General features: G+C 50.1%; 12 protein-coding genes across 12 annotated transcripts; 6 read left to right on the forward strand and 6 right to left on the reverse strand.

Annotated features, from left to right (window-relative positions):
- Positions 1 to 415: 415 nt before the first annotated feature.
- ASPGLDRAFT_22120 (uncharacterized protein) lies at positions 416 to 2,313 on the reverse strand (the record flags this gene model as incomplete). Its single annotated transcript, XM_022543155.1, has 4 exons — positions 416 to 688; positions 805 to 1,657; positions 1,722 to 1,849; positions 2,032 to 2,313. The coding sequence occupies 4 exons, from the start codon at positions 2,311 to 2,313 to the stop codon at positions 416 to 418; spliced, it is 1,536 nt and encodes a 511-aa protein (XP_022405296.1).
- A 296-nt stretch (positions 2,314 to 2,609) lies between these two features.
- Positions 2,610 to 3,608, reverse strand: ASPGLDRAFT_42205 (uncharacterized protein). Its single transcript, XM_022545563.1, has one exon. The coding sequence runs from the start codon at positions 3,117 to 3,119 to the stop codon at positions 2,721 to 2,723; it is 399 nt and encodes a 132-aa protein (XP_022405297.1). The 5' UTR covers positions 3,120 to 3,608; the 3' UTR covers positions 2,610 to 2,720.
- On the forward strand, positions 3,200 to 7,860 carry nte1 (lysophospholipase; the record flags this gene model as incomplete). Its single annotated transcript, XM_022539844.1, has 2 exons — positions 3,200 to 3,558; positions 3,639 to 7,860. 2 exons carry the CDS (start codon positions 3,200 to 3,202, stop codon positions 7,858 to 7,860), a joined length of 4,581 nt encoding a protein of 1,526 aa, XP_022405298.1.
- A 2,144-nt stretch (positions 7,861 to 10,004) lies between these two features.
- ASPGLDRAFT_163154 (uncharacterized protein) lies at positions 10,005 to 11,421 on the reverse strand (the record flags this gene model as incomplete). The annotated part of the gene is made up of 1 exon (XM_022542531.1): positions 10,005 to 11,421. The coding sequence occupies one exon, from the start codon at positions 11,419 to 11,421 to the stop codon at positions 10,018 to 10,020; it is 1,404 nt and encodes a 467-aa protein (XP_022405299.1). The 3' UTR covers positions 10,005 to 10,017.
- A 961-nt stretch (positions 11,422 to 12,382) lies between these two features.
- Positions 12,383 to 13,492, forward strand: ASPGLDRAFT_141295 (uncharacterized protein; the record flags this gene model as incomplete). The annotated part of the gene is made up of 4 exons (XM_022541728.1): positions 12,383 to 12,586; positions 12,644 to 12,748; positions 12,805 to 13,190; positions 13,255 to 13,492. Coding segments are annotated over 4 exons (933 nt in total), but the record flags the coding sequence as incomplete, so codon positions are not given.
- Positions 13,493 to 14,184: 692 nt separating this feature from the next.
- On the reverse strand, positions 14,185 to 15,278 carry ASPGLDRAFT_727258 (uncharacterized protein). The gene is made up of 5 exons (XM_022549630.1): positions 15,116 to 15,278; positions 14,969 to 15,058; positions 14,814 to 14,917; positions 14,290 to 14,741; positions 14,185 to 14,231 (listed from the first exon to the last, which is right to left on the reverse strand). Exons 1-4 carry the CDS (start codon positions 15,116 to 15,118, stop codon positions 14,492 to 14,494), a joined length of 447 nt encoding a protein of 148 aa, XP_022405301.1. The 5' UTR covers positions 15,119 to 15,278; the 3' UTR covers positions 14,185 to 14,231; positions 14,290 to 14,491.
- An 875-nt stretch (positions 15,279 to 16,153) lies between these two features.
- ASPGLDRAFT_42209 (uncharacterized protein) lies at positions 16,154 to 16,873 on the forward strand. The gene has a single exon (XM_022545564.1). It carries the CDS (start codon positions 16,474 to 16,476, stop codon positions 16,813 to 16,815), a length of 342 nt encoding a protein of 113 aa, XP_022405302.1. The 5' UTR covers positions 16,154 to 16,473; the 3' UTR covers positions 16,816 to 16,873.
- On the forward strand, positions 16,802 to 17,221 carry ASPGLDRAFT_31751 (uncharacterized protein; the record flags this gene model as incomplete). The annotated part of the gene is made up of 1 exon (XM_022544094.1): positions 16,802 to 17,221. One exon carries the CDS (start codon positions 16,802 to 16,804, stop codon positions 17,219 to 17,221), a length of 420 nt encoding a protein of 139 aa, XP_022405303.1.
- Positions 17,222 to 18,202: 981 nt separating this feature from the next.
- On the reverse strand, positions 18,203 to 20,989 carry ASPGLDRAFT_79117 (actin-related protein ARP5). The gene is made up of 5 exons (XM_022550003.1): positions 20,632 to 20,989; positions 20,239 to 20,559; positions 19,243 to 20,183; positions 18,418 to 19,194; positions 18,203 to 18,364 (listed from the first exon to the last, which is right to left on the reverse strand). The coding sequence occupies exons 1-5, from the start codon at positions 20,825 to 20,827 to the stop codon at positions 18,335 to 18,337; spliced, it is 2,265 nt and encodes a 754-aa protein (XP_022405304.1). The 5' UTR covers positions 20,828 to 20,989; the 3' UTR covers positions 18,203 to 18,334.
- A 125-nt stretch (positions 20,990 to 21,114) lies between these two features.
- ASPGLDRAFT_141302 (DASH complex subunit DAD4) lies at positions 21,115 to 21,664 on the reverse strand. The gene is made up of 5 exons (XM_022541729.1): positions 21,655 to 21,664; positions 21,538 to 21,594; positions 21,440 to 21,484; positions 21,299 to 21,383; positions 21,115 to 21,248 (listed from the first exon to the last, which is right to left on the reverse strand). Exons 1-5 carry the CDS (start codon positions 21,655 to 21,657, stop codon positions 21,220 to 21,222), a joined length of 219 nt encoding a protein of 72 aa, XP_022405305.1. The 5' UTR covers positions 21,658 to 21,664; the 3' UTR covers positions 21,115 to 21,219.
- Positions 21,665 to 21,739: 75 nt separating this feature from the next.
- ASPGLDRAFT_42212 (uncharacterized protein) lies at positions 21,740 to 22,969 on the forward strand. Its single transcript, XM_022545565.1, has one exon. The coding sequence runs from the start codon at positions 22,002 to 22,004 to the stop codon at positions 22,572 to 22,574; it is 573 nt and encodes a 190-aa protein (XP_022405306.1). The 5' UTR covers positions 21,740 to 22,001; the 3' UTR covers positions 22,575 to 22,969.
- Positions 22,970 to 23,320: 351 nt separating this feature from the next.
- ASPGLDRAFT_116877 (Got1 family protein) lies at positions 23,321 to 23,976 on the forward strand (the record flags this gene model as incomplete). Its single annotated transcript, XM_022539811.1, has 5 exons — positions 23,321 to 23,351; positions 23,409 to 23,435; positions 23,493 to 23,541; positions 23,598 to 23,613; positions 23,677 to 23,976. The coding sequence occupies 5 exons, from the start codon at positions 23,321 to 23,323 to the stop codon at positions 23,974 to 23,976; spliced, it is 423 nt and encodes a 140-aa protein (XP_022405307.1).
- Between the last annotated feature and the right edge of the window lie 362 nt (positions 23,977 to 24,338).

A 24,338-nucleotide genomic window follows, 5' to 3' on the forward strand; every position in this document is an offset into this window, starting at 1 on the left:
TTGACAAGAGATTCCTCTTCAACGGCAGTCAATTTATGGCCACTGGCACGTGTTTCTGAACGTGGTTGGATTCCATCAAGCCGATTAATAAAAGTAGACTTTGGCACCCCAAAAACTGCTGCTGCCTTTGATTTTGATTGAATTTTTTTGCTTCTATACGCGCTGATGGCCATTTGAATTCGATTTTCTTGAGAAAGAGGCATTTTAGATGATGGTGGTGACAAAATGACGCGTTGAAGTATGATTGTTGGAAAATTGCGGAGGAAGTGGACGGGACGGCCGTGTGGACGGCTCGGCCGTGGATTACGTTAGTAGCTAGATAGAAGGACAACCCTGGGCAGCAGTCTCCAATCGACAGGAAAAAGGTCCGCTCTAAATGGAGCAGTCCTCCTATCCGGATCATGTCCGCCATGCGTCAGCCCCGTTCATAGTCAGAATGGCCGAGGACACCAGCAGAGCAAACCTGACCATTGCCATCTCTAGCCATGGTTTCGAGCTTCATGGACTCGGTAAGATCGGGTATGTTCATCACCAGACCGGCATTTGCGAAGTACCGATTGCGGTCGAAGAAACTGGGCATGCCTCCATAAAGGAGACCACAGACGCAAGCATCGTGGTCCAGGACAAACGAGCCAGAATCGCCGTTATCAGCGAAGCAGGTCTGCTCTCGCAACGCCTCCCCCTTATGCTGCTGACGACCACAAACTCTGTTATATCGGTCAAATCTACACCTTGGATACTGTGATCATTCTGTATCTTGTACCACTCCTTCCAGTTGCAGCAGGCCAAGGCGCCGTTGCATACACCAGTAGTCACACTAGATGTTCGGCCCAGTTTTGTGTACCAATTTCCCTCTTTGAGGGACCCGAATTCGGTGATTGGGAAACCGGGCTGCATGGGATGTGCCACGACACCATAATCTACTGGGTATTGAATCCATGGAATGGAGAACATTTTGTTCGTGGAAAAATATTGTTCAGTTTCTTCGTCCAGTCTGATCAATGCCCAGTCCATTAGCCATTTTCCCAAAACCGCCTTGCCGGACGTGGCAATCACGTCCCCAATTTTTTTCGGCATTGCCTCGAGTATGCTCCGCTTCTGCCCCAACCTTTCAAAGGTCTGCTGATTGTTCTTTAAAATGTCAAGGTGGTGGAGCAGTGGATCCATGCCGGAGGACTCGCGCTTGATGATGTTTTCTTGCGTTATAGAGAGCTGGTGGCGTAGCCCCTTCACGGTATTATTGGCTTGCGCTAAGCTCGTCTGACGATCCACATCGGCGAAAGTCTTAACGGTGATGTTTACCCCTGGTCGTGACGTGGGCGACGCTCCGGACTGGTCCAAGAAGGCCTTGCCACTAGGTCCCATCAATTCCACCCTATAACGCACCACGTGATAGTTTGTGAGGGCGCACTTGATTGTCTTCCCATCTTGTGACCAAGTAACGTAGCCTCCAAGTGTGCCCGCCTTGTCATCACCTCTTGAGTCCCAAAGAATCGCCCATCGCGGGCATCCGGGGGGTGTCCATTCTGTTTCAGGAAAGAGACACCCGGCGACTTGAGGAAGGGAATATCTCCAGGCAAGAAATGCAAGTTGAGAGACTGCCCGGATTTGTTGAAGATAATAGACTTGGTCTCTAGGTTTAATTGTGACCAGTTCGCTGAAGTCATGGGGTCAACTAGGACAACAAATGAGGGGGTTGCTGTCTCCTCCATTTGACCTACCCGGAAGACATAGAAAAGATGCCACTCGGAGGGTATATTCTGGCGAAGAATGTCGATGATCTCATGTTTGACATCCTCAATAGATCATCACGATCGGATGGTTTGGTAGGATTGCGAACAACAAAGCACTGAAACTGAGGTCTATGTCCCGTATTTCGACATGAACATCGTTGATGTTATGGCTTTGAAGCAGAGCCAAAAGCTCACCCTTTGCAGGGTCGAACATGGGAGAAACCTGTTCATTTTCCTGTAAGATCACACATAGCATGTTCTGAGGTGTATCGAAGCCAGGATAAAATGGATTGCTCACCATGTAAGGAATCACATGGGTCTCGCTGGAGAGTCCATTGTCTCTCAAGTCCTGGTGAATCTGAAGCTGCAGAAAACGGAGACGAAGCTCAAGCTCAGAAGAGCTCTCCATAGCCAAAGGAAAAGGCAGTGGAATCGGCAGTCGTGGACCGGTAAGGGTCAGAGTCGCAGATGTATCTCTCGATGGTGGTTTTGCCCTCATGAGCCTCGTGCAGAGAACAGGAATTTGGAGAAGCCATAGTGTTTGTACTCGTGACTTGTCAAGGAAAGTGAATGGAGACATGATAGGCAGATGTGTATTATAGGCAACCTATGTTCCTCAGGCACATATAAAGCACGTGACAATAGACATCTGAGGCCACAATAAAGCCAGAAAGATGAGCCCGAATAGTACAGGCACAGGCAGGTACTCTACACGAGACAGAATGACTGGACGTTAATAGAGCGTAGTATAAGCCACTGCATATCCGGGGAAGATGCTGTGAGATCCGGGGGTGACTACCGATTGCATCACGCGAGGTCACGGGACAATTGAGACGGAATACTCATACTTACAACTCAAACTACTCCAACAATGTTCTACCCTCAACTGCAACACATTAAATACCACTGGTGCTACCTCGTCAATTCGTGACCCGATCAGCTGAACCTTCGCAGCCACGGCAAAACGAATCACGTTGCCGTCCGCCTTCACGCTCTCCGTCCGTCGCGGTTGACCGTCCTCCTACCATCTCCTCCGTCCAACCCTCCAACTCTCCAACCCTCCAACCCTCCAACCCTCCAACCCTCCAACCCTCCATACCCTCCTCTATCGCTCGATCCGAACAGTCTTCCGAATAAACCCTCGTTCCGTCGCTTTGATCGCGGGTCCAGATTGGCTGCTGCTTGGCTGTCCGCGCGGGCCGTTGACAGACACCCACCAGCCAACATTGTTTCTGCGCGCACGTTGGCCGCAATGAGAGCCAGGGTCATGGTCAATTCTGCGAGACATTGAGCTTCGATACAGCCGTGGAGTGTGAGATTGGACTTGTGCCAAGTTCCGCCAGGATTCAACGTCATTCCCGCATTCGTCGCCCGGTTCTCGCACATTCGATCCACACCCTGTCAGGGAAAACAATAACCCTCTCGCTTTTCATTTCCGGTTATTCAGGGACTACAAGGGCACCATTATGGCCAACGGCGGAGGCCTGGATAATCTACCCCAATTGCTGCCCTCCTCGCTGCAGGAACCCCCGAACGAGCTTACTTTCTCCTCGGCCTTTTCACACGCTGCTCGAGCCCCCGCCATAACCGCAAGTTTATCGGGAGTGACAGGCATTGCGGCTTCCCATCTGCCACCCCCACCTCTGTCATCGCCTCCAGCACCCTCAACCATGGCCGGGTGGATTGGCTGGTTGTTTACCTTTTTTTTCCAGGTCGTCCCGAGCATACTTTACTGGATCATCACCTTCTGCACTATTACGCTCCCAACATGGCTCTTTACGCTCTTTTCCATGAGCTTGACCTTCACCATGAACTTCACGACCTTGTAAGTCGTAGTCATTGTCCCTAATATTTAATTCCGACCGGTAATTGAATCACATTGGCTTATCAAATAATGTACTCTAGACTCCTAATCCTGTTGGTCCTTGTCTCGACCATCAGTTGGTTCATTCGCTACCGGTTCCTGAACATGTACAGCCGTCTTCCTCCTGAACCACAACGGAAAGAACCCCAACTTGACCTCTTCACCGATGTCCATGAAGGTGATTCGAAGCCCGGTCTGGCCAATTACCTCGATGAGTTCCTCAGCGCCATCAAGGTCTTTGGATATCTGGAGCGACCCGTTTTCCACGAATTGACCCGCACAATGCAGACGCGGAAACTGATCGCTGGAGAGACACTCATGTTGGAGGAAGAAAAGGGTTTTTGCTTAGTGGTGGATGGATTGGTCCAGATCTTTGTCAAATCGATTCGGGATCGCAAACCAGGAATCAACGAAGATGTGCATGTGATGGATAATGAATGGTCGGACGAGGAAGGTGACAACATTGAAGGGAAACAGGGGTATCAATTGCTCACAGAGGTCAAAAATGGTGCATCCATGTCGTCTCTGTTCTCCATTCTATCACTGTTCACCGAAGATGTTCAACTCCGCGCATCAGAGGGCACCGGATCAAGCACCCCTAGTAACGTTCCAATGAGCGCAAGCGCATCTCGCGAGCCCGATTCATTCCCTGCGAGTCCACATGGTTCGATGGCGCCCGATAGTCCTTTGGCTACAGCAAGAGGACGCAGTGATTCCACCCCTCATTTCAATGGAAGTGGGGAATTACCAACTGTGCCACCGTTTAATCTGGATGAGAGTGCACAGGACTCTCCTCGAGGGCCCAGGAAACTGCCAAGGAAAAAGAGGCGGAAGTCGGTCCATCCGGATATCGTCGCCCGTGCGATGGTGGATACGACGATTGCTATAATCCCTGCCAGTGCTTTCCGCCGCTTAACAAGAGTCTATCCTCGAGCTACTGCTCAGATCATCCAGGTCATTCTTACTCGTCTGCAGCGGGTTACATTCGCCACGGCGCATTCATATCTGGGTCTCAGTAGCGAAGTGTTGGGCATTGAACAACAGATGGCCAAGTATACGAACCACGATCTACCCAATGAGATGCGAGGCGCCGCACTGGATCGTTTGAAGGACAAATTTATCAAAGAAAGAGATCGATTGGGACCCGAGGAGATCACCAAAGGCATCGCGCTGCATAATCCTTCTCTCGGAAGAAGACGTATTTCCACGACTAGCTTGCGCAAGGAGGCTGCTCTTCATGCGAAAATGGCATCTTCTCGGCGTCCTGCTTCGGTTATTGGTCAGGAGAATTTGAATATGACTGAACGCGACACCGGAGTCAGTCCCGGTGATTTGCTGTCTACCATCCAGCTCTCTAGATTCGGACCGCGATACGACCATCTAGCCCCGCGATTCCAGACTCCTCTGGCAGAACAGGAACAATCGCCTTTTCGGCCACCACATCTCCACCGAAAGGAATCGTCCATCGATGAGGATGTCCTGTTCCGGGATGCCATTCTCGACTGCATCATGAAAGGCATCGGACTCAGTGGTAGTACTCGTGACGCGTTTCGCAAGAGTAGTCACTCAGGCGATGCATCTCCGAAACTTCTTTCGTATGATTCGCGGCGCCAAAAGGCCATATTCAGCAATGCGTTTGGATTTATCGATCCGTATGAGGGCTCCGGAGAAGGCGAAACAGACTCGATGATGTCCATGTCGGTAACTAGCGCTGGCGGCACTTCGCCTATTTTCAACCTGAAAGAAGAGCTCCGGAGTGATATTGAGATTGTCTACTTCCCCCAGGGATCGGTTCTGGTTGAGCAGGGAGAGCGCCATCCTGGATTATACTATGTCGTCGACGGATTCTTGGATGTAGGAATCCCCGTGACCGACAAGGGAGAAGACCTGGTTGGAACCTCCAGACCAACCTTCATGTCCAGATCGTCCGAGGAGCCATTCCCGACTCTTAAACGCACCACGACAGGATCCACGCGGAGTTTCGCCGTCACCGGCACGGCTGACAGCAATAAGCGGAAGAAGCAATCGCGGAAGTCGCTTTACATGATCAAGCCCGGCGGCATTCAGGGATACGTGGGCGCTGTTGCATCCTACCGGTCGTATACTGATGTGGTCGCCAAAACTGATGTTTGGGTGGGATTTTTACCGCGGTCATCGCTGGAGAGAATCGCGGAACGGCATCCAATTGCTCAAATGACATTGGCCAAGCGGTTGACCAATCTGCTCCCGCCGTTGTTGCTTCATATCGATTTTGCCCTCGAATGGGTGCAGGTAAACGCTGGACAGGTGATCTACCACCAAGGTGACGAAAGCGATGCAATCTATCTCGTTTTGAATGGCCGCCTGCGGTCTGTCTTGGAGGGAGTGAATGGCAAGGTGACCGTGGTTGGTGAGTATGGTCAAGGAGAGAGTGTGGGTGAGCTGGAAGTGATGACAGAGTCGACCCGTCCTGGCACGCTACATGCCATCCGGGCCACTGAATTGGCCAAGTTCCCCAGGTCGCTGTTCAATAGTCTCGCGCAGGAACACCCAGGGATTACGATTCAGGTCTCAAAGCTCATTGCTCAGCGGATGCGCGACTTGGTCGAGAACCCTGTGTCTGAGAAGGGTATGGAGCAGAGCAACGCGGGTAGTGTCAAGACCGCGACGTCGACGATTAACCTTCGCACGGTTTGTATCCTACCGGTTACCGCTGGCGTTCCAGTGGTGGAATTTGGACACAGGCTACTGCATGCGCTGCATCAGATTGGTGTGTCCAACGGAGTGACATCGCTGAACCAGGCGGCTATTCTCAATCACCTGGGTCGGCATGCGTTTACGAAGATGGGCAAGCTCAAGCTGTCACAGTACCTAGCTGACCTGGAAGAGAAGTACGGCATGGTGTTGTACATCGCAGACACCAACGTGAATGCGCCGTGGACTCAAACATGCATCACGCAGGCGGACTGCATTCTGCTGGTTGGTCTGGCAGAATCATCCCCGAACATCGGAGAATACGAGCGGTTCCTGCTGGGAATGAAGACAACAGCCCGTAAGGAGCTCGTACTGCTGCATGCTGAACGGTACTGCCCTCCAGGAATAACCCGCCGGTGGCTGAAGAACCGGGTGTGGGTTAATGGAGGCCATCACCACATCCAAATGGCATTCCGATTGACGACCGAACCGTCACATCCCCAAGCCAACAAGCGCCTGGGTACTGTTCTGAAGCAGCGCGTGCAGGTCATCCAAGCGGAAATCCAGAAATACACTTCACGGCGGATTCGCCAGACACCGCTCTACTCTGCGCACACGCCATTCAAGGGTGATTTTCACCGTTTGGCACGACGGCTCTGTGGACGGTCTGTTGGTATTGTACTTGGTGGAGGTGGCGCCCGCGGTATTGCGCATATTGGCGTGATTAAGGCGCTTGAAGAGGCGGGTATTCCTATTGACATTATTGGTGGTACATCGATTGGTTCGTTTATCGGTGCTCTTTATGCGCGTGATGCGGATGTGGTTCCGATGTATGGTCGAGCGAAGAAATTTGCCGGACGTATGGGCAGTATGTGGCGATTTGCACTGGATCTCACATATCCGACTGTCTCCTACACGACCGGCCATGAGTTCAACCGTGGTATTTTCAAGACCTTTGGTGATAGCCAGATCGAAGACTTCTGGCTGGAGTTCTACTGCAACACAACCAACTTAAGCCGCTCCCGTGCAGAGTTCCATTCATCTGGATACGTCTGGCGATACATCCGTGCCTCAATGACGCTAGCCGGTCTAATCCCCCCGATGTGCGATGAAGGCAGCATGCTTGTGGATGGTGGCTACATCGACAACCTTACCGTCTCGCATATGAAGGGTCTAGGCGCGGACGTCATCTTCGCCGTCGACGTCGGCTCCATTGACGACAATACCCCGCAAGCCTATGGTGATTCGCTATCTGGTTTCTGGAGCGTCGTCAACCGCTGGAACCCGTTCTCCTCGATTCCCAATCCGCCCACTCTCTCTGAAATCCAAGCACGTCTTGCGTACGTCTCGTCGATTGACAATCTGGAGAGGGCCAAGACTATGCCTGGCTGTTTGTACATGCGTCCACCGATTGATCCGTACGGGACGCTGGAATTTGGCAAGTTCGACGAGATCTATCAACTCGGATACAATTTCGGAAAACAGTATCTTGAGAGACTCAGGAGCGAGGGCTCGTTGCCTATCCCCGAGGAAACGGAGGAAAAGAAGAAGTTGCAAAGGACTATGGCGCCGCGGAGGGCTAGTATTTGATCGTCTTTTAATTACCGGTTATCCCCCGCTCCTCCGTTCTAAAAATGAATATTCTGTCCAGTACAGCGTACTGGCAAATGCTGTTATGATATATGCAAGCGCGGAGTTAGGGCACTGCTTGACTGACTTTGTTCAACACATTGATTGCTTGACTGATTGATTGCATGAAGATATGATACCAATTTGTATATATGATATAGTATTTGTACATGGTAGAAATGAATACTTTAACTGGAACATATCTGTGTTTCGCTCATAGATGAGTCAAGAACGGACATTTCTTGTACCCCAGCTGAGATCTAGGCGCACACATACCAAAGTGAGCAACACAACAGATCAAACGCTGCCCTAGGCCCTGGTGCTTACTCTTTAAGGGTATCGATTTGCGCCTCCAAGTCCATGTCCTTGTCCTGTGATTGTTCAGAAATCTGTAGCTGTAGATCCTGGAGGTCTTGCTTTTTTACCTCTGTATTTGCATCTTGTCTGATCTGTTCCGCCGTCAACTTGAGCTGATGGCTACATTTGCTTTCGACTATGTGGCTTGTATAATCAATTATCCTCCCAAATTCCCTCACGCTCATGTAAGCGCTGGAGCTAATGCTCCGTGTTCAAGTCAGAAAGAAGAAATATGAATATCGTCCTGGCTTGGCTGTGCAGTCCAGGCTCAACTTCGAGCCAGGGGTCTAACGGCGTCAAAAAGGTTATCATTCACGGATGGTGTGTGGTGTATTGGGAACTCAGTCGCGGGAAAAAAAAAAAAAAAAAAAAAAAAAAAAAAAAAAAAAAAAAAAAAAAAAAAAACCATAGCAATGGATTCCTTGATGATGAAAGGTATACAAAAGCAAGGCAAAACAAAAATAAAAAGGTTGCCAAAAGACAAAAGAGACTCTCTACTAGTCGTTGGAGGGAGGCCAAACCGATAACCCCAACTGAACAGACTTTGCAGTTACTATCTCTCGATGCAGTCTTCACCTTCATTGACGAGGTAAGCTCCGGGGTGCTCATCGCCAAACCAGTATTCACAAAGAATTTGTCCCTTCCGAATAAGCCCGACACGGGCGCCATACAAGACACCAAACACATTGCCCTGATCGTTGAGAACAAATGACCCTGAGTCCTCATCGTGTGCGAAAGAGTCCTGCTCATGAGAGACCTCCCCAGGCTTCTTGCAACAAATTACAAACTTCTTAGAGATGCCCTGCATGTCGACGGCCTTGGAATTTACATCGTATCGTGTTTTGGCCCATCCGTACCAGGTACAACAGGCTAGTGTACGGCGAATATCTTATTCGTGCAAAGCAATTCGTCCAGCCTTATGAGGGCCCAGTCCATGACTCCTCGAGAAACTCTGTTGCAAGAGCGTTGTCTAGGATTTCGGGCTTGCTTTCTCATGCGTTCTACAGCTGTGACATCCCTTCGGACATTGGCTGGCCATCTGTCCGCTATCACAAGTCACGCTTTCGAATGCTGTTCTGAGCTGTACCGTGTCACCGCGGTAGTAAAAATGGTGATTGATTTAGGGTCTGCAGGGCATTTTCAAGTTTTAACCCTGATCGAGCTTGCCAGGAGGACCATTTCTACAAAAGACAAATTTTTGGTGTCAGTCGAGGGGAATTCAAGCAAAGCGAAGTGCCGGACTTGTCAAGGTTCTGTAGGAAGTCTGGTCGGCTTGCTCTTTACGAAGTTTAGCAGGTCTAACGACGTGGTAGTTCGTTAGAGCATACTCATTTGTGTTATTTCATCTTGGCTTCACGTCACCTATCTCGCAAGATTTCCGGCCTTGGTATCTCCGTATAGTTATATGATGCGGAATAGCACGCAGATTCTGAGTAGAGCATTAGATCGATCAGTTGGGATAGAACCACAAAGTGGATGATTTGAAAGGAAGATAGACGAAGTAGCTTATGTTGATGGGAATTTGGATGTCACATTGCCTGCACGTTTGACTGTGAGTATGTATGTGTGTTCGGGAAATCTTAGTCGGAGGACGGCTAAATATGTGATTGTTCTAAACAAGGGCAGTTAATGGCCATAGACCGAGGTATTTGTATTCACTTGGTACACGTAGATATCGAGATACTGATGCACTGGAATTATTTGGGTTTTATATTCAAGGTAAGCAATTAGTTAGATATATCAACCACAGAGAATCAAAAACTACCTCGCCACAGCATACTCCATCCACAAAGGCTCCTCCAACAACCTCCCCAAACAACCCTCCTCAACCCCCATCAAAATCTCAACACCCCCATCCGGCAACGGCGGCAGCACAATCTGCAACCCATTAATACAACCCACACTCGGCGTCCGCACGGCCTCAATCTTCCCAAGCAACGAGCCCCATTCCAACGGATACAACTCGAACCCGACCCACGAGCTCAGAATACAGTTGAACCCGGGCACGTCCAGAAATGCTGTTGGGACTAGCCTATCGACATCTTCGAGTTGTTCGACGAGAGTCATCACATCTTCTGTGTATTTGTTGTTTGCGCGGAGGACTGCTTTGCGGATTAGAGTTGCTAGGTCGGCGATGTTTTGTGAGCCTAGGATTTTGCGGACGGGGAGGGAGACGGCGATGTATTCGAGGAAGCAGCCTTGGGTTTCGGGGTGGACGGGTGGGTCTGTTCGTTGGCGGCCGTCTATGGCGATGTTGAAGACGGATACTGGATTGCCTTTTAGAGTGTCAAGCGGTGACTGCACTGTCATGACTGTGCGCCAGAGTAGCGCGGAGAGGGCATCATTGGTCGAGATCCAGGGTTGGTCTGATGGCACTGTTGCGCGAGCCGGGGACGCCTCCGCCTTTAGTTTCTTGAGCGCCGCAGGCGAGAAATAGAAGACCTGGCCGCGGTGGTGAGGCGATAACATCTTCGGCGGCGCACCTGCTGGCGTGAAAGGAAGAAGAGTGTATTCCGGATGCGTCTTCAGGAACCCAAAATTCCGACCAGAGGGCATCATCATGCGACTTCTGTCGCGCCAAATGGCCTCGTCGAGATGGACTGGTTCGAAAGATTCTTGTAGCGCACGCCGGCATTCATCAGCCCAGACCTTTGTCCAAGTATAGAATGATGTCCCGTCTCCAACCATGTGTAGGATACACCATGTGAGGATTAAGCCGCCGCGGATGAAATTCGCCTGTACGAGGGATATCGGTAGTCTCTCTCCGGGAGTTGGCCAAACGGACCGGCGACATAAGATGTCTCCATCAAAAGCAGCCACGGGGAAGGCTTTCTCTTTGAGCTCTGAGTAGTGTTGCGGGAAGGTATCGGAGTTTCGTAGATCCTTTACTACAATATCTTCGATATCTGAGCCATCGAGTCTCTGCAGTTTCAGGACACCGGTTTGCTTCGAGTTGAGATCGGGAATGGCCTCGCAGGCCACGACTGGAATGCGGCCCTTGAGGGCGTCGTATCCAGTCCTCAGGACTGTAGCGACTGCATCGATATTGTAGTCTTCGGCGAGCTGGAACGGGAAGACATAACGGAGGTATCCTTTGGGGCCGATGCGTTCCAGGGATGTGAGGGCTGGGACTGAGGCGTTATTGTAATCTAGAATCGAACCCATTGTGAGTTTTGTTCTTTGTTGAAGTGATAATGACAAAGAAAGACTCGTCTACGCGACAGGGGAACTACTTTGTATTTATCCTACCCAGTACTCCTATAGTCTGATTAGCTGTTACTCTTCTATTTAAGCCCCCCCCCCCCCCCCCCCTGTTCACTATAGCCAATGAACCGGATGGGGAACACGACATACCCGGACATTCAATAAACGAGGAGGTACTTTTTCTAGTTTGTAGCAGCCCGGCTTGTGACAGTCTGGAATAATGGCGAGGCAATTTCGCTTATTTTCCTCCTTGTCTTCCATTCCATGACCCGTATTCCGCAGACAATGATTTGCTGGCTATTTCTTCTATTTAACAAGAAGGATCCTGCTGACGGCCCTGGATATCTCATTTCCCTCACCAAGTACCCTTGGTCGCTAAGTGTCCCGCGATCCTTCCACAACATGAAATCCTCCCATTAGCACAAGTACCCCGAGTCGGAACTCGCTCCGGTCCGTGCTGATCGGGACTTTGTGAGCATCGCCCGGAGACCGTTAGACCGCTAGACCAAACCAACCCTAACCGAGTTAGCGCTTGCCGCAGCACTTGCCGCAGTCACCAACAAAAGTTCCGTGTCGCTAGTTAAACAAGTCTGGAGGTTTTCTTTAGTCGCTTCGGCTCCACATTCCGTCGAATCGGCTCTTTTTGCTATGTATATCTCAATTTCAAGGGCCACGCTACTGCCCATGGATGAAAGAGGGTCCATATATAATATACATACCCTGCTTAATGTGATTCATCGAGAGAGAGGTATGCGTCGCTTCTAGGAGTGGCCTCTATCGTTAGCAACGTGAATTGAAATATCCTTGGCATATGCTATTACTGAGCCGCATAGCATATCCAAGGAGGTGGGCCTAGATGGCCTAAAGTAGACGTATAAAGATAACTGTCGCGTGCTCCACGGAGTGACATCTTCCACATGGCATGGCTTTGAATTCAGCCATTCTGGCGATTTTCGGTCCGCCGCCGGATAGCATTTATGTGGCCGACAGCCGTATAGGAGAGAACAATGCCGCAGTCATTGCTCTCTTATGCCTGGCGGCTGTAGCGGTTATTCTGCGATTTGTTGCCAGGATATCGCTGCGGAATCCTTTGATGGCGGATGACTGGGCGATTCTAATCGCTTTGGTATGTTCTTGCTTTCGGGACTGTAAATGAGGTATTTGCTGACGAGGTGCTAAATAGCTACTTGTAGGTGCAACAGCTGGCCTGAGTAACTCAGGCGGCGCCGTAGGAGCCGGGAAGCATGTTTGGGGAAACACTCTAGACAGCCTGACTATGATATTCAAAGTCAGTCAACTCCATAATCCACACGTCGCCCACCCTACTCACACAAAAACATACAGGTCCTATATGCATACACCTTCGTCTACGCAGCCGCCTGCGCCTCCACCAAAATCTCCATCCTAATGTTCTACCTCCGCGTCTTCACGCCTCTCGATCCGGCCCTCAAAATAGTCATCTGCTTCGGTTTCTTCCTCACTCTCTCATATCCACTCACGATCTGGGTGACCATGGCGAACTGTTGCCGGCCGGTATCATATTTCTGGAACAAGTTTAGCGGTGCCGAGGGGAAGTGTATCAATGTTAACCAGTTCTTTCTCGCGTTGGGGATTATCAATATGTTGAATGATTTCATCGTTCTCCTGATCCCGTTTCCGCGGATCGTGACGCTGCAGATGAGCATACGGAAAAAGGTTGCTATTTGTGGGATTATGGCAGTGGGCCTCTTGTAAGCGCGAAACAAACCCCCAAAACCCAATCCATGTCAAGCTAACCAGACTTAACACATACAGTGCTTGCGTCGCCAGCATCGTCCGCATCCACTACCTCTCCCTCTTCACACACGCAATCGACGTCACCTGGTTCATGGGCCCGGTATTCATCTGGTCCACCATCGAACCCTGCGTGGCAATCGTCTGCGCCTGTCTACCGCACTTAGCACCTCTCGCCAGGCAAGTCCACGAGTCCGTTTTTACTAGTCTGGGTTCGAGGGAGAAATCCAATTCTGCGTCGGTGAGTAGGCCGTGGAAGGGTGGGAGTATTTATCGGGGACAGTGGCGGGGTGCGGAGGATGATGAGATTGGGTTGACGAATGATGTTACGGTGGGTGGGAGGATAGGGAGGATAGGGAGGTTGGGTAATGTTAGGGATAGGGATGGGGGTGGTAGGATGGATCAGGAGATTTTTGTACAGTCGAGTTTTGAACAGTCGAGTTTTGTGCAGTCGGAGAATAAACCTTAAGTGCATTATATATTCGTTGGACATGGGGGTGGGCATATCATAGATCTGACGGAGACCCCGGTATATATTTCGAAGTAGTCAGCCAATGTGCAGCTGATCTCAGCAACATCTTCTATCTAACTGCTTGTAAATATACTATCCACTATTGTTACATGGACTACGGTGCCGGTATGCGTTCACAATGCCATAGTACAATCATAACCTAGGGCTACAACCATGGAAGAGAGGACAATCCAGGGGAAACAGCCAATGAGACGTAGATTCCAGCTGACCAGATAAAATGTCATAAACATGTAATAACGATGTAGGCATTTAAAATGCTGTTAAGAGGCAAGGGGTCTCACATATGACATCTTCTTATATCATGGTACATCGTGGCAAGCCTATACATTAGGAGTAAGATGTACAATAGAGTCATTATTCTCACCATTAGCATATACAGTAAAGAGTATTCATGCCCAACACAATAAGCATCAACAATACAACGACAGGGATATTATATTAGCATTAGATCGAACCAATAAGTCAAGTACCATTCATGACCAAGTCAATCCCCCACGTTGACGTTCCCTCGTAGTCATAGTCATGAATCGGCATAAGAATTACCTGAGAATATAGGGATATCGACGATAAGACGATGGTATAGCAAATAAGCCAAACCCATCAAAGGCACTCAATGCCCAAGTCACCATGCATACGCATGCGCATGCACATGCAGCTGACACCTCCACTGGACGGTCATACTGCCCACCCACCAGCTAGCCATGCAGCAACCGACCTAGCAAATACTTAGACCGCAGAAGTCGCCGCAGGCGGCGCCGGCGTCGCATGGCCGTCCTTCTCCCGATGCGGGTTCTCCTCACGCTGAGACCAAAGTGACAAAACCTCAAGGAACATGCCGAAGAAGGTGAAGATGAAAGCGAGGAAGATGAACGCCTCATTAGCGTATTTCCTGGAGCAGGCTAGACCGGGGGGAGCGAAGAATCTGCACTGGAGCCAGTTGTAGTCTTGGGCCGCGAAGATGAAGGCTGTCAGCCAGCTAGATGTAGTGTTAGCAAATAGATACCCTTGTCTTGCATATGGGATGGACAGGGGGGGTATGGGGGCGTACAGGTAGGAGAAGATGACGTCGATGAAGAACACAAAGCCGGAGACAACCTTGGGCATGAAAGGCGAGAGGAAGGCGGGGAGGAAGAAGACGACGGACATGGTGGCCTGTACATGTTAGCATCCATAGCTCAGGAGGATAGGGATGGAAGGACGTACGATGACTTCCTGGTAGATGATGTGCTGCCCACGAGGCCCCCTGTGAATAAAGTAGGACGTGATACCCATCACAATAACGGCACTGCACCACTGCAGAACGCGAGTAATGAGCTGAAAAGGACGAAGAAGCGATTTGGAAATGGCCACCATTTTGCACTGTACAAGTATACTCTGCTGAGTATCGAATCAAGGGTAACGGGGTATCAAAAGCAACTAAACCGAGTTCAACTCTGTATGTCTGAAGAGAAAAACGAACCGAGGAAAAGCAGGAAAGCCACCCAATTTATGTCCTGTCCTAGCACAGCAGCCGGGTCACATCAAACAAACATCACATCGGGCTGTGATCCGATTTTTGCGTCAGTCCAGAAACAGTGACGGATCCACGGGTCAAGCCAGGTCAGTCAGGTCATTCCCCGAGAGACTAGAGTACAGAAAATAGCTCTGCCAAATCATCATATGTAGGCCCTTGTACTACAGGTTCCCCTCACTGTCGAATAGAGTGCGATGCATGGATCCTGCATATCCCGAATGTCACAAATCAGGATCTGCGGGTTTCCGGAGGGGCAACACAGAGCTACATACATACTGTGTGGTAATGGTATTCGAAACCAGGACAATGCCGGCATCGCACGGAAATTACTTGAGTGAGCATGGTTTACATAGCGAAAGGTTGATTGATATCCGGATACCGCGCTCTGTATACTTTGGACAGAATTCAGCCTTGTGGGGTTCCTCTCGGGGGTTCCTCGGTGATCTTATCCACGCCATACTGACCATACTGCAAATATCGATATTGTGGATGCTAGTATTATGATGTTTGCCATGATACCAACGGGCTTGTCAGTACTCGGACATGCCTGCGGAAATCTCATGATCACCAGGCGACTATATCACCCGTACTATAGCAGGGAAAATGCTTATTCAATGCACATCGGAATGCTCGGCATGCAGGCCATCTGATCAAAAGGACTTTTCTCGGACTGACTTACTCGATACATAGCTTTGCGAATAAGTTGAATAGTATTTAGTCCAATTTTGAGTTTCTGCATGTGCCGTGTTGTTTTTGCCATTGGTTGTCGTCAGTTGAGAACTTGAGTATATTCTCCCGTGTATTCCGACCGTTTCTTATGCTTATGCGCTTGGCTATATGTTAGGGGGAGAAGTTACTGCCCGATTACTATCCCTGCAAACAAGTATATGTACCTACCTATCCTTTGAGTATCTAGTGCACGCCCCGAATGCCGACTGATGCTTGCTGCTCGTGAGCACGCCCCCGAAATTTGTGTATTGCTGCCATGATATATTCCTGATCAACATACATAACCTTTGTAAAGTAGGTGTACAACTGTAAGGGGACCGTTCAGCATAGACGGGTTAGGTCTCCTTGGTCACTCGGGCGGACATCGGGGAGACAAGGTGCAACATGGCCGAGATCTCGACCATCCTAGCGAAGCCACTTCCAGCCAAATGACTTCCAACAGCTTCCCCGCGCTCCATTTCGAGCTATGGGAATCAGTCTCATCACACTTGTCCAACCCGGACATCAAGTCTCTACGCCTCGCATGTACACAGTTCAGCAATGCATTCAGCGGGTCTTTTTGTCCGCCAACCCACTGAACATTGAAGTCTTTTGCGGTATTGCAGGCCACAACAAGTTTCGCCACAGGGTGACTGAGATCATCTGGGGCGAGGCGCGCTTGGTTAGGGGCCCACCACGAATCGATCAACCCGATGAGGGAAATGGATTACTCTCGGATGAGGAAGATCCTGAAAATACTAGAGAGTGGGCTAGAAACCTCGGCTCTATGTGGCAGGAGGAGGTTTTTGAGCGCCATGAATTCGGATGACGGGTGTCCTAAGTGGTTTAAACGCGAATGCGAAGACAATCTTGACGACCTGAGACAACGGAAGGGTACAGATGTGGACCGCCCCGATCATGTTGCGCGCAGAGAGCAGGTTTACGCTCAGCCTCCGCTGAGAGAGCGCTGGGAATATTATCAGGATTTACTCCGTCAGCAAAATAATGTGCTAGCTGCCGAGAGTGACGAGGACGCCTTCTTGTACGGCGTGAAGCAGTTTCCTGCTCCGAGAAAAGTACCGTGGTTTTCGCATTGCGATGCACGTGCTCGCGATCGCTCCTCAATGGAAGGCTTCTCCGGGCACTGGGCGAAGCAAAAGATATGGGGTTTGGAACGGAGAAGGATGCATTTGAGTCTAACTTTGACCGCCCTCGTGCTGGATGGGACGAGTTAAAAGAGAAGGGTATTATCAAGGAACACTTTGAATATGATCCCGATGCTCCACCCCAATACTGATACTGTCTACATAATGAACTCACAATAAGCCAGACCACCCCACTGACGCTACTGCAGCCACGGCCACTGCGGGGGCACATGTCTCCACAGCCTAGAACCATGTACAACGGTGTACGCTGTCTGGGAATCCGTGTCTCCCCGGCCCTCTGTGGAGAACGGATCTATGAACGATATGACTGATTGGGCATTTAGTGTTCGGCTGGATGAATGTGTTCTGAAACTCGTGCAATGTGGGACTTGCACTGGCAGAGAGAGAGAGAGAGAGAGAGAGAGAGGGATAAGTGGAACGATTGGAAAGAGAAGTAGTCCCGTAACATATTTCATTTTTACATAGAAAGGAAGGTATATAGAATTGGAAGTGTAAAATCGTCTAAAATTCGAAACATAAGAATAAATATACATTTATAGAATGCTGACAACCCTTCAAATTGCTAGAAACCCGTTTAAACAGTATTCTACACGACGGCAAGCGCCAGATCCGCCCATGTAGCTGCTAGATGGCTCGGATGCTCTGTTGAGCTCAGCTTGAAATTTTGAATTTGTATTTACTTTTCATCTTGCAATTTCGCTCGTTTAGTTTCATGGCTTTTATCTTGAAAACTGAAGTCATTCCTAAACACCCACATGTCGTTTTGAATAGCTGTTGACTTCCGTATACGCCGGATGTATATTCATGGAGTTATTCATGTTTAAAAATGGTCAGTCGAGGCGGCGGTGGAGACTGTTCACCTACTTTGGTGATTAGTGTGTACTTAGCATCTGGAGTTACCGACAAGGGGTTGTATGCATCAAGCCATACAAGTGTAGCATTGCGGGGCTTGCATTCGCTTCTGATTGCCATGGGGTCTCCGGGGATTGCTGGTAGAGGATTGTCAAGTGATGCTTGACTGTAGTAGCTACTGCTGAGGAAATCATGGGCGGGGTAGCACAGAAGAGTCTATGGCCTATTTCTGGATATCTGCGTGTCTCTGACTTTGCCATTGAAGATTTTTCTATCCTATATCGGAAGTAAAGTACTAGAGTACGGTATCCAGCATGTCCGAGTAACTTTTCACGACATCGCGTTGCCCAGTTCATGTTCCTGGCTCAGTTAGCTTCTAGCAGATTCCCCATACTCGAATATATGGTACTCACCTTCAGATAATCACTCCCCTTCTCCAAATACTCCTGCCGGGATATCGACACCCTCCCCAACTCACCCTGCGAAGCCCACTGTGCCGCACCCCTCCATGCATCTAACACTGCATCCCCAGCCCGTCTAACCACCAACTCCGCATCATCTGCCAGATGCTCACGGAAATCCTGCCTAAATCGTTCATCGAAATTCTGAAAAACGGTGTTCCCACCTGTCAAAAACACATCCCGCAGCAGCCGTTGTCGGTCCTCGCCCCTCGAGAAGCGCTGATTGACAATGTCCGCTGCCACCTCGACCAGCCCCGCTTGGTCGATCCCGGCGATCGACGGCTTAAACACCACCTCTGGCACTCGGATGCGCTCCACGTTTAGGTGCACCTGGTGTGCCTCGCGTTGACTCTCGGGGTCGAATGGCCAGGGACCCCGCAGGAAGACGTGCACCATGCTCTTTGTCCAGTCGGATTGGGCTGCTAGGGTGTGGTTTTCGGTAAAGTCGGGGTCGTGTTCGAGGAGCTCGTTTTCGAGGTTGGTGAGAGCGCCGCCTAGGTCTTCTTCTTCCTCTTCGTCGCTTTGGTCGCCTGTTGCGACGGTGCGGTAGACTCCCCAGTCATCGTCGTTGGCGCCGAAGTCGTCGTCATCTGCGCCACGACGTCGCTTCTTCGGACCATCTGAGGCTAGGTTGGCTAGGGTCTTCATGCGCATTTGGCTGGCGAGGGATTTGCGGTTGCCAAGGTCGGCCTTCATCCGATCGCGCTCTTTCATTTTTTGCAGGACGCTCTACTCATCGTTAGACTTGTCATCGTTGCACTGCATCGATGTACTTACCTGTCGGGCCTGTCGCCGTTCGCCAATCCAAGACTCGAAATCATTTTCGCGCTTTTCCCGATCCAACCGCTCTTCCTCCTCGCGACGAGCTTTCTCGGCCTCCTTCTCCGCCTTGGCACGTTGTCTTGCCTCAACGTTAGATTTCATTAACCGCTGGTGTCGCTTTTCCTTCAAGCCTGCTTCATCCAGTTCCTCATCCGGAACATCCAACAACGGAAACGACATTTCCTCAGCCGGTTCTTCATTCTCCTCGATTCCTAGATCCTTATTCCTCGACCGTCGGATGGAGCGCTCCAAATCCCGGATCAATCGATCCAGATGCGCTTCATCCTTCAGATCCTCCGCTTCCAGGATGCGTCTAATTTCCTTCTTCGGTTCAGAGGCAAGACCCCGCTGTAGATCCTTGTAGTATTCCAATTCCTGCTCCTTCTTCATAAGTTTATCAAGCCGCATCTTGGCGGCTTGTTCTTGGAGTCGACGGCCGCTTTCCTTCTTCCGCTCTGCGATCCGCGCCAGTTCTTCTTCCGACTTCTCCGGTACGACGTGCTCTGTGAAGGGGTACTGGACAATATGGTCTCGATCTTCGAGCCCCGTCCAGTCCAGAAACCCGCCAAGCTCCTGGTCATAGTCCTTAGACACGTAGCAGTGGTTGTGGACGAGATCTTGCATCTGACTTTCTGTCATCCGTGCGGGGAAGGTAGGGTATTTGAGACGCATCAGCTTTAGAAGGTATTCGGAACCGTTAATACCGCCCCAGTTCAATCGCGAGCAGTTCGAAAGGAGAGGTTTCGAGTCGAGAACAGGAATAACATGCGTAGCGGTATGGGACGAATCGACAATCAATCCATTCCTTCCATTATTATACCGGTATGAGAACAGCGAATCGATTCCGTAGGCGACCGACGGCGCAGAGTAGCACTCGAATAGAATCTCGTTCATCACTGCCACCAGTCAGCCACACTCACATATACCATCCACCCTGGAAAATGAACGTACTTCGTCTCGGATAACTCAAATTCGCAATCGGCTCCGTCATAACAATAGGCCGATCGACACCACCACTCGCCCCATCAACACCTAGCTTGATAAAAGTATGGTCCAGCACCCCTTCCATAACATCCCAGTTACCAACCACGCTCGTACCGGGATCGAACGCATTCCGCAGCTGTCCTCGTGTCGTGGCATCGACGTACGAATCGTATCCGATAAACTGACATGCTCGGTTGAGTTTTCGATCACGGTATCGTGCCATCACAGGGGGGAAGACTAGGCGGGGGGTTTTGTCGAAGGACCAGCCGGCTTTGATGAGATTCGAGCCTGTACACAATGTCCTTGTTAGTTTTCACAAGACATCCAGATATTCGAACCGTAGGGAAAGACGAAACCCACCATTATCAATAACTATCGCACTGCTGTCCGGATTCGCCTTGCTCTGCTGGTATCCCTCCGGCTGCGGTGGGTGGTACCCTTTGAACGGGTGGTCTATGGCATTATACACCTGCGGAAGGGGTTTCGCGGCCTTTCGCTCGGTGGGGTCGGTTGTGAGGCGATTGGGGACGACATTCTGAATCGACGTGACGGTCATGGCGACTGGACGGTGGTATGAAGGCGGAGGTAGGTCGGAGGGAATTTAGAGGTTTTCGGGGGATATGTGATTATAAGCGCATTGCAGGCGGTCGCAATCGCGAAGATATTCAAGAATTAGGCTGATCTGATAGAAAAAAAGGGAGGAAAGGGTGATGACAATGGGGAGTTGAAAGGTTGAAGTCGCGCTCCGCAGAAGAGATCCGGAGACCGTTTGATGCCGCCAAGACTACAATCAGAGATATCGCTACTGATACAGCATCTTAAGAGGACACAAGAAGTATTCTACTGAGGAAGAGGAGTATATATGCAAATTTCTATTCATTGAGTCCCAATTGCCATCCATCATGCTTCGTAACAAATTATATCAAAAATAAAACGCGAGACCGGGCACTATGACGGCTCCTTCAGGTTCTCGGTAGCTATTGCAATCAGCTCGTATCCTACCTCACAGAAGACATATATACCATACCTTCCAAGTGGAACAGCACGTTCGACTGGTAGTTCTTGAACATCTGCGCGACCAATTCCACGTTCATGTTCTGAATGTTGACCTCCTGTTGGCAGTCAGAATCAATCCAAATAGACATATCTTGCGCAGGAACCTGCATACCTGAAGGCTCTTGTTCATGACCATCACCGATTCATTGAGTTTCTCCTGTAGAATCTGTCAGTCCTGGACTGCAAGTGTAGACCTCAACGCCGACATACAATGTTGTTGATGATTCGAGAAAGAATCAGACTCTGCTGGTGCTCGTGAGGGCTCTCCTATTGTGTGTAAGCGATAGATCCTCACACTGAAACGTGATTTAGTATATCAATGCTTACCATCTTGTCGCTTGTTAGGTGTAGAAGATGTCTGTTTGTTGTTGCCGAACCGCATCACCACCCCGACGGTCACGTGCAGCTATACAAAGACCGCATCGGAGACGGACAGACTTGTCGGCTTTAACTCAGTTCTAGCTTTGATTTGGATGCTGTCATACCTTTAATCAATTAACTCAAACAAAGTTTTGTTTGCAACTACGAACACTACTGTTTCTCCGGACAGCAGTGACAACCTCACCTCCGACCTACCGTACCAAACCTCCGCATCCCTTCTCTACACCCATCCCATCCTACCTTTTTGCCTCCCATACTCTATCCATCCTCCCACCCCAAAGAAAGACGGCACCATGCCAAACCCAACCCCCGCCGAAACAGAAGCCCACCAAAAACTCCTCGACACCCTAGACATCGCCCAAATCCCCCGCCCCTTCCGCTCCTCCACCTGGCGCCCCTCGCAACGCCGCAACAAAAACGTCAAACAGCTCCTCTCCGAAAACTCCAGAAAAGAAGCCACCGCCTCAGTCCTAGCCACGCAAGCAAATTCCGGCGCAACAACGCCCCTCCCACCGACCACCGGCACAGAGACACCTGCTGAAGGAGCACAGGGGGGAGAGAATATCGCGCAGGCAGCGCAGAACCTGTCAACCCTTGTGCTAGAGAAGAATGCGAATGCGCGCGCGATGGCTGGTTTGGGATCAGGACCGTCCGTGACGTGGACGAATATCGAGTCTGCGCCGTCGTTGCATCCTGCGCAGCAGAAGCGGTATTGTGATATTACGGGGTTGCCGGCTTCGTATACGGATCCGAAGACGAGGCTGAGGTATCATGATAAGGAGGTGTTTGGGGTGATTCGGTCGCTGGCACAAGGTGTGCCGGAGAGTTATTTGGAGGTTAGGGGAGCGCAGGTTGTGCTCAAGTAGCCTATCTACCGGTTCTGTTTTACGAGAATATCACGATAACAAGTTGGGGCATTTGCAAACTTAACATTAATGCTAAGCTAATAAGAAGAATGTACGATCAACACAGTCAAGCCCTTTCCACCCACCATGCCCCTTTCGAGACAGGCTCAAAGAAAACGCTCCGGCTTATTCGTGACCTAAGAAAAAGATTGCTCTTCGCCTTGTGCTTTGCACTCGACTAGTACCGATGCTCCACCGAATTGGAACATCAGTTACAGCACACAGGGTGCTGTCGTCGCGGCGTTGTCTATTGGGGGCTTTCAATCGAACATTGGGGGATAATAACTGTAATGTTAGTCTAATAATGAATGCCATGCGCATTTAGCATCATCCAATTGAGCAATCATCATCCTCAGCGAAAATCGTGGCGCTTTCAATCGCTCTCAACGAGATAGTGAACGGAGAGCATAAGAAACTGCAATGTGCGCTTTTGACCAAAGTCGCACACACCGCCTTCCTTATATAAACTAGTACCTCCACACTTAGGAGGAACGTGGCAGAATAGGAAAGTCAACAATATTCCTCTTTGCGACGGCATTTCATACTTACTCGTAGGACGTGCAGGAGTCTTACTTATAATAACAGCTGTGTTATAATATACATCACTATCGTCGAAATCCATTTGTGTTCCCGCGCACGCCTTGGCCGCTCCTGTTCGCATTAGCATATCGCTCAGCCTTGTTTGGATCTGGATCTAAATCGACAAGATGCCTACCATGTGGTTATCGGAGAACCAGAGTCAGTTGCTCATTACACCCTGCTTCGAGATGAATACTAACAGATATTGGGGTATAGAAGTCGGCGCTGTCTTTTGCTCGGCCGGTAAGTGCAACCGCTGCGGTTATCTGCTCTGAACGGATCCCTGACTAGATGGAATAGGCGGACTGTTTCTCTTCGGAGGAGTGCTGATGTTCTTTGACCGTGCTCTGTATGTTCCCTGTCCCATGGCCATGTGATCAGAAAGACTAACGGCTCCGTCTCCAGACTCGCCATGGGAAACGTACGTCCCCCAACCAAACACACCCCACCAACGCAATCCTAACCCACTTACCCCAAAACACAGATCCTCTTCCTAATCGGCCTTTCCCTAATAATCGGTCTCTCCAAGACCCTTGCCTTCTTCACCCGCCGCCAAAAGATCAAAGGAACAATCGCCTTCGCCTCCGGCATCCTCCTCATCCTCCTGCGCTGGCCGTTAACCGGTTTCCTAGTCGAATTGTACGGCCTGTTTATCCTGTTCGGTGACTTTTTGATTACGATTGGGCAGTTTGCAGGGAATATTCCGGTTGTGGGGCCTTATATTCGCAGGGGGTTGGAGGTTTTGGCGGGGGGTACGAGGAGTAATGCTGAGTTGCCGGTTTAGTTGTGTTTTGGGGTTGGGTTTAGGGATATGGGGTATGGGATGGGTATAGAGGGGGGTGTATTGAGGGATAGATTGTATTGTATGTATGCATTGACACGGCCACTGAGCACCTGTAATGTCGATATGGGTGTGGTGGATTGCATGAGATGACGTGACGCATAGAATAGTAATCATTAATGTCTATTTCTGTCTTTCTATTTAAATGAATAGAGCAAGTCCCAAGTAGCTGCACTCGGGGTCTGGATTAGCTGTAATGCACTGCTCTCAGCACCATTGATATCTACGGATCTGTATGACAACAAGATAAAAAGGAACCACCATCATAATTCATATTCACACAATCGACAGCGCAAGAGCAACTG

The sequence above is a fragment of the Aspergillus glaucus genome, assembly GCF_001890805.1.
Source record: "Aspergillus glaucus CBS 516.65 unplaced genomic scaffold ASPGLscaffold_2, whole genome shotgun sequence".
Classification (NCBI taxonomy): domain Eukaryota; kingdom Fungi; phylum Ascomycota; class Eurotiomycetes; order Eurotiales; family Aspergillaceae; genus Aspergillus; species Aspergillus glaucus.

Excerpts from the sequence above, each read along its gene's own strand:
- ASPGLDRAFT_141302 (XM_022541729.1), bottom strand. Across the intron at positions 21,485-21,537 it reads CTCGAATCATCAACAACATT|GAGAAACTCAATGAATCGGT; the intron begins GTATGTCGGCGT and ends CAGATTCTACAG. Across the intron at positions 21,384-21,439 it reads TCATGAACAAGAGCCTTCAG|GAGGTCAACATTCAGAACAT; the intron begins GTATGCAGGTTC and ends GACTGCCAACAG.
- ASPGLDRAFT_727258 (XM_022549630.1), bottom strand. Across the intron at positions 14,918-14,968 it reads TCATCTACCAGGAAGTCATC|GCCACCATGTCCGTCGTCTT; the intron begins GTACGTCCTTCC and ends TAACATGTACAG. Across the intron at positions 14,742-14,813 it reads GACGTCATCTTCTCCTACCT|CTGGCTGACAGCCTTCATCT; the intron begins GTACGCCCCCAT and ends CACTACATCTAG.
- ASPGLDRAFT_42212 (XM_022545565.1), top strand. The coding sequence starts at position 22,002 with ATGCCAAACCCAACCCCCGCCGAAACAGAAGCCCACCAAAAACTCCTC.
- ASPGLDRAFT_42205 (XM_022545563.1), bottom strand. The coding sequence starts at position 3,119 with ATGTGCGAGAACCGGGCGACGAATGCGGGAATGACGTTGAATCCTGGC.
- ASPGLDRAFT_79117 (XM_022550003.1), bottom strand. The coding sequence starts at position 20,827 with ATGACCGTCACGTCGATTCAGAATGTCGTCCCCAATCGCCTCACAACC. Across the intron at positions 20,184-20,238 it reads TTTGAGTTATCCGAGACGAA|TGATGAACGAGATTCTATTC; the intron begins GTACGTTCATTT and ends GACTGGTGGCAG. Across the intron at positions 19,195-19,242 it reads AACGGCGACAGGCCCGACAG|AGCGTCCTGCAAAAAATGAA; the intron begins GTAAGTACATCG and ends AACGATGAGTAG.
- ASPGLDRAFT_42209 (XM_022545564.1), top strand. The coding sequence starts at position 16,474 with ATGGGAATCAGTCTCATCACACTTGTCCAACCCGGACATCAAGTCTCT.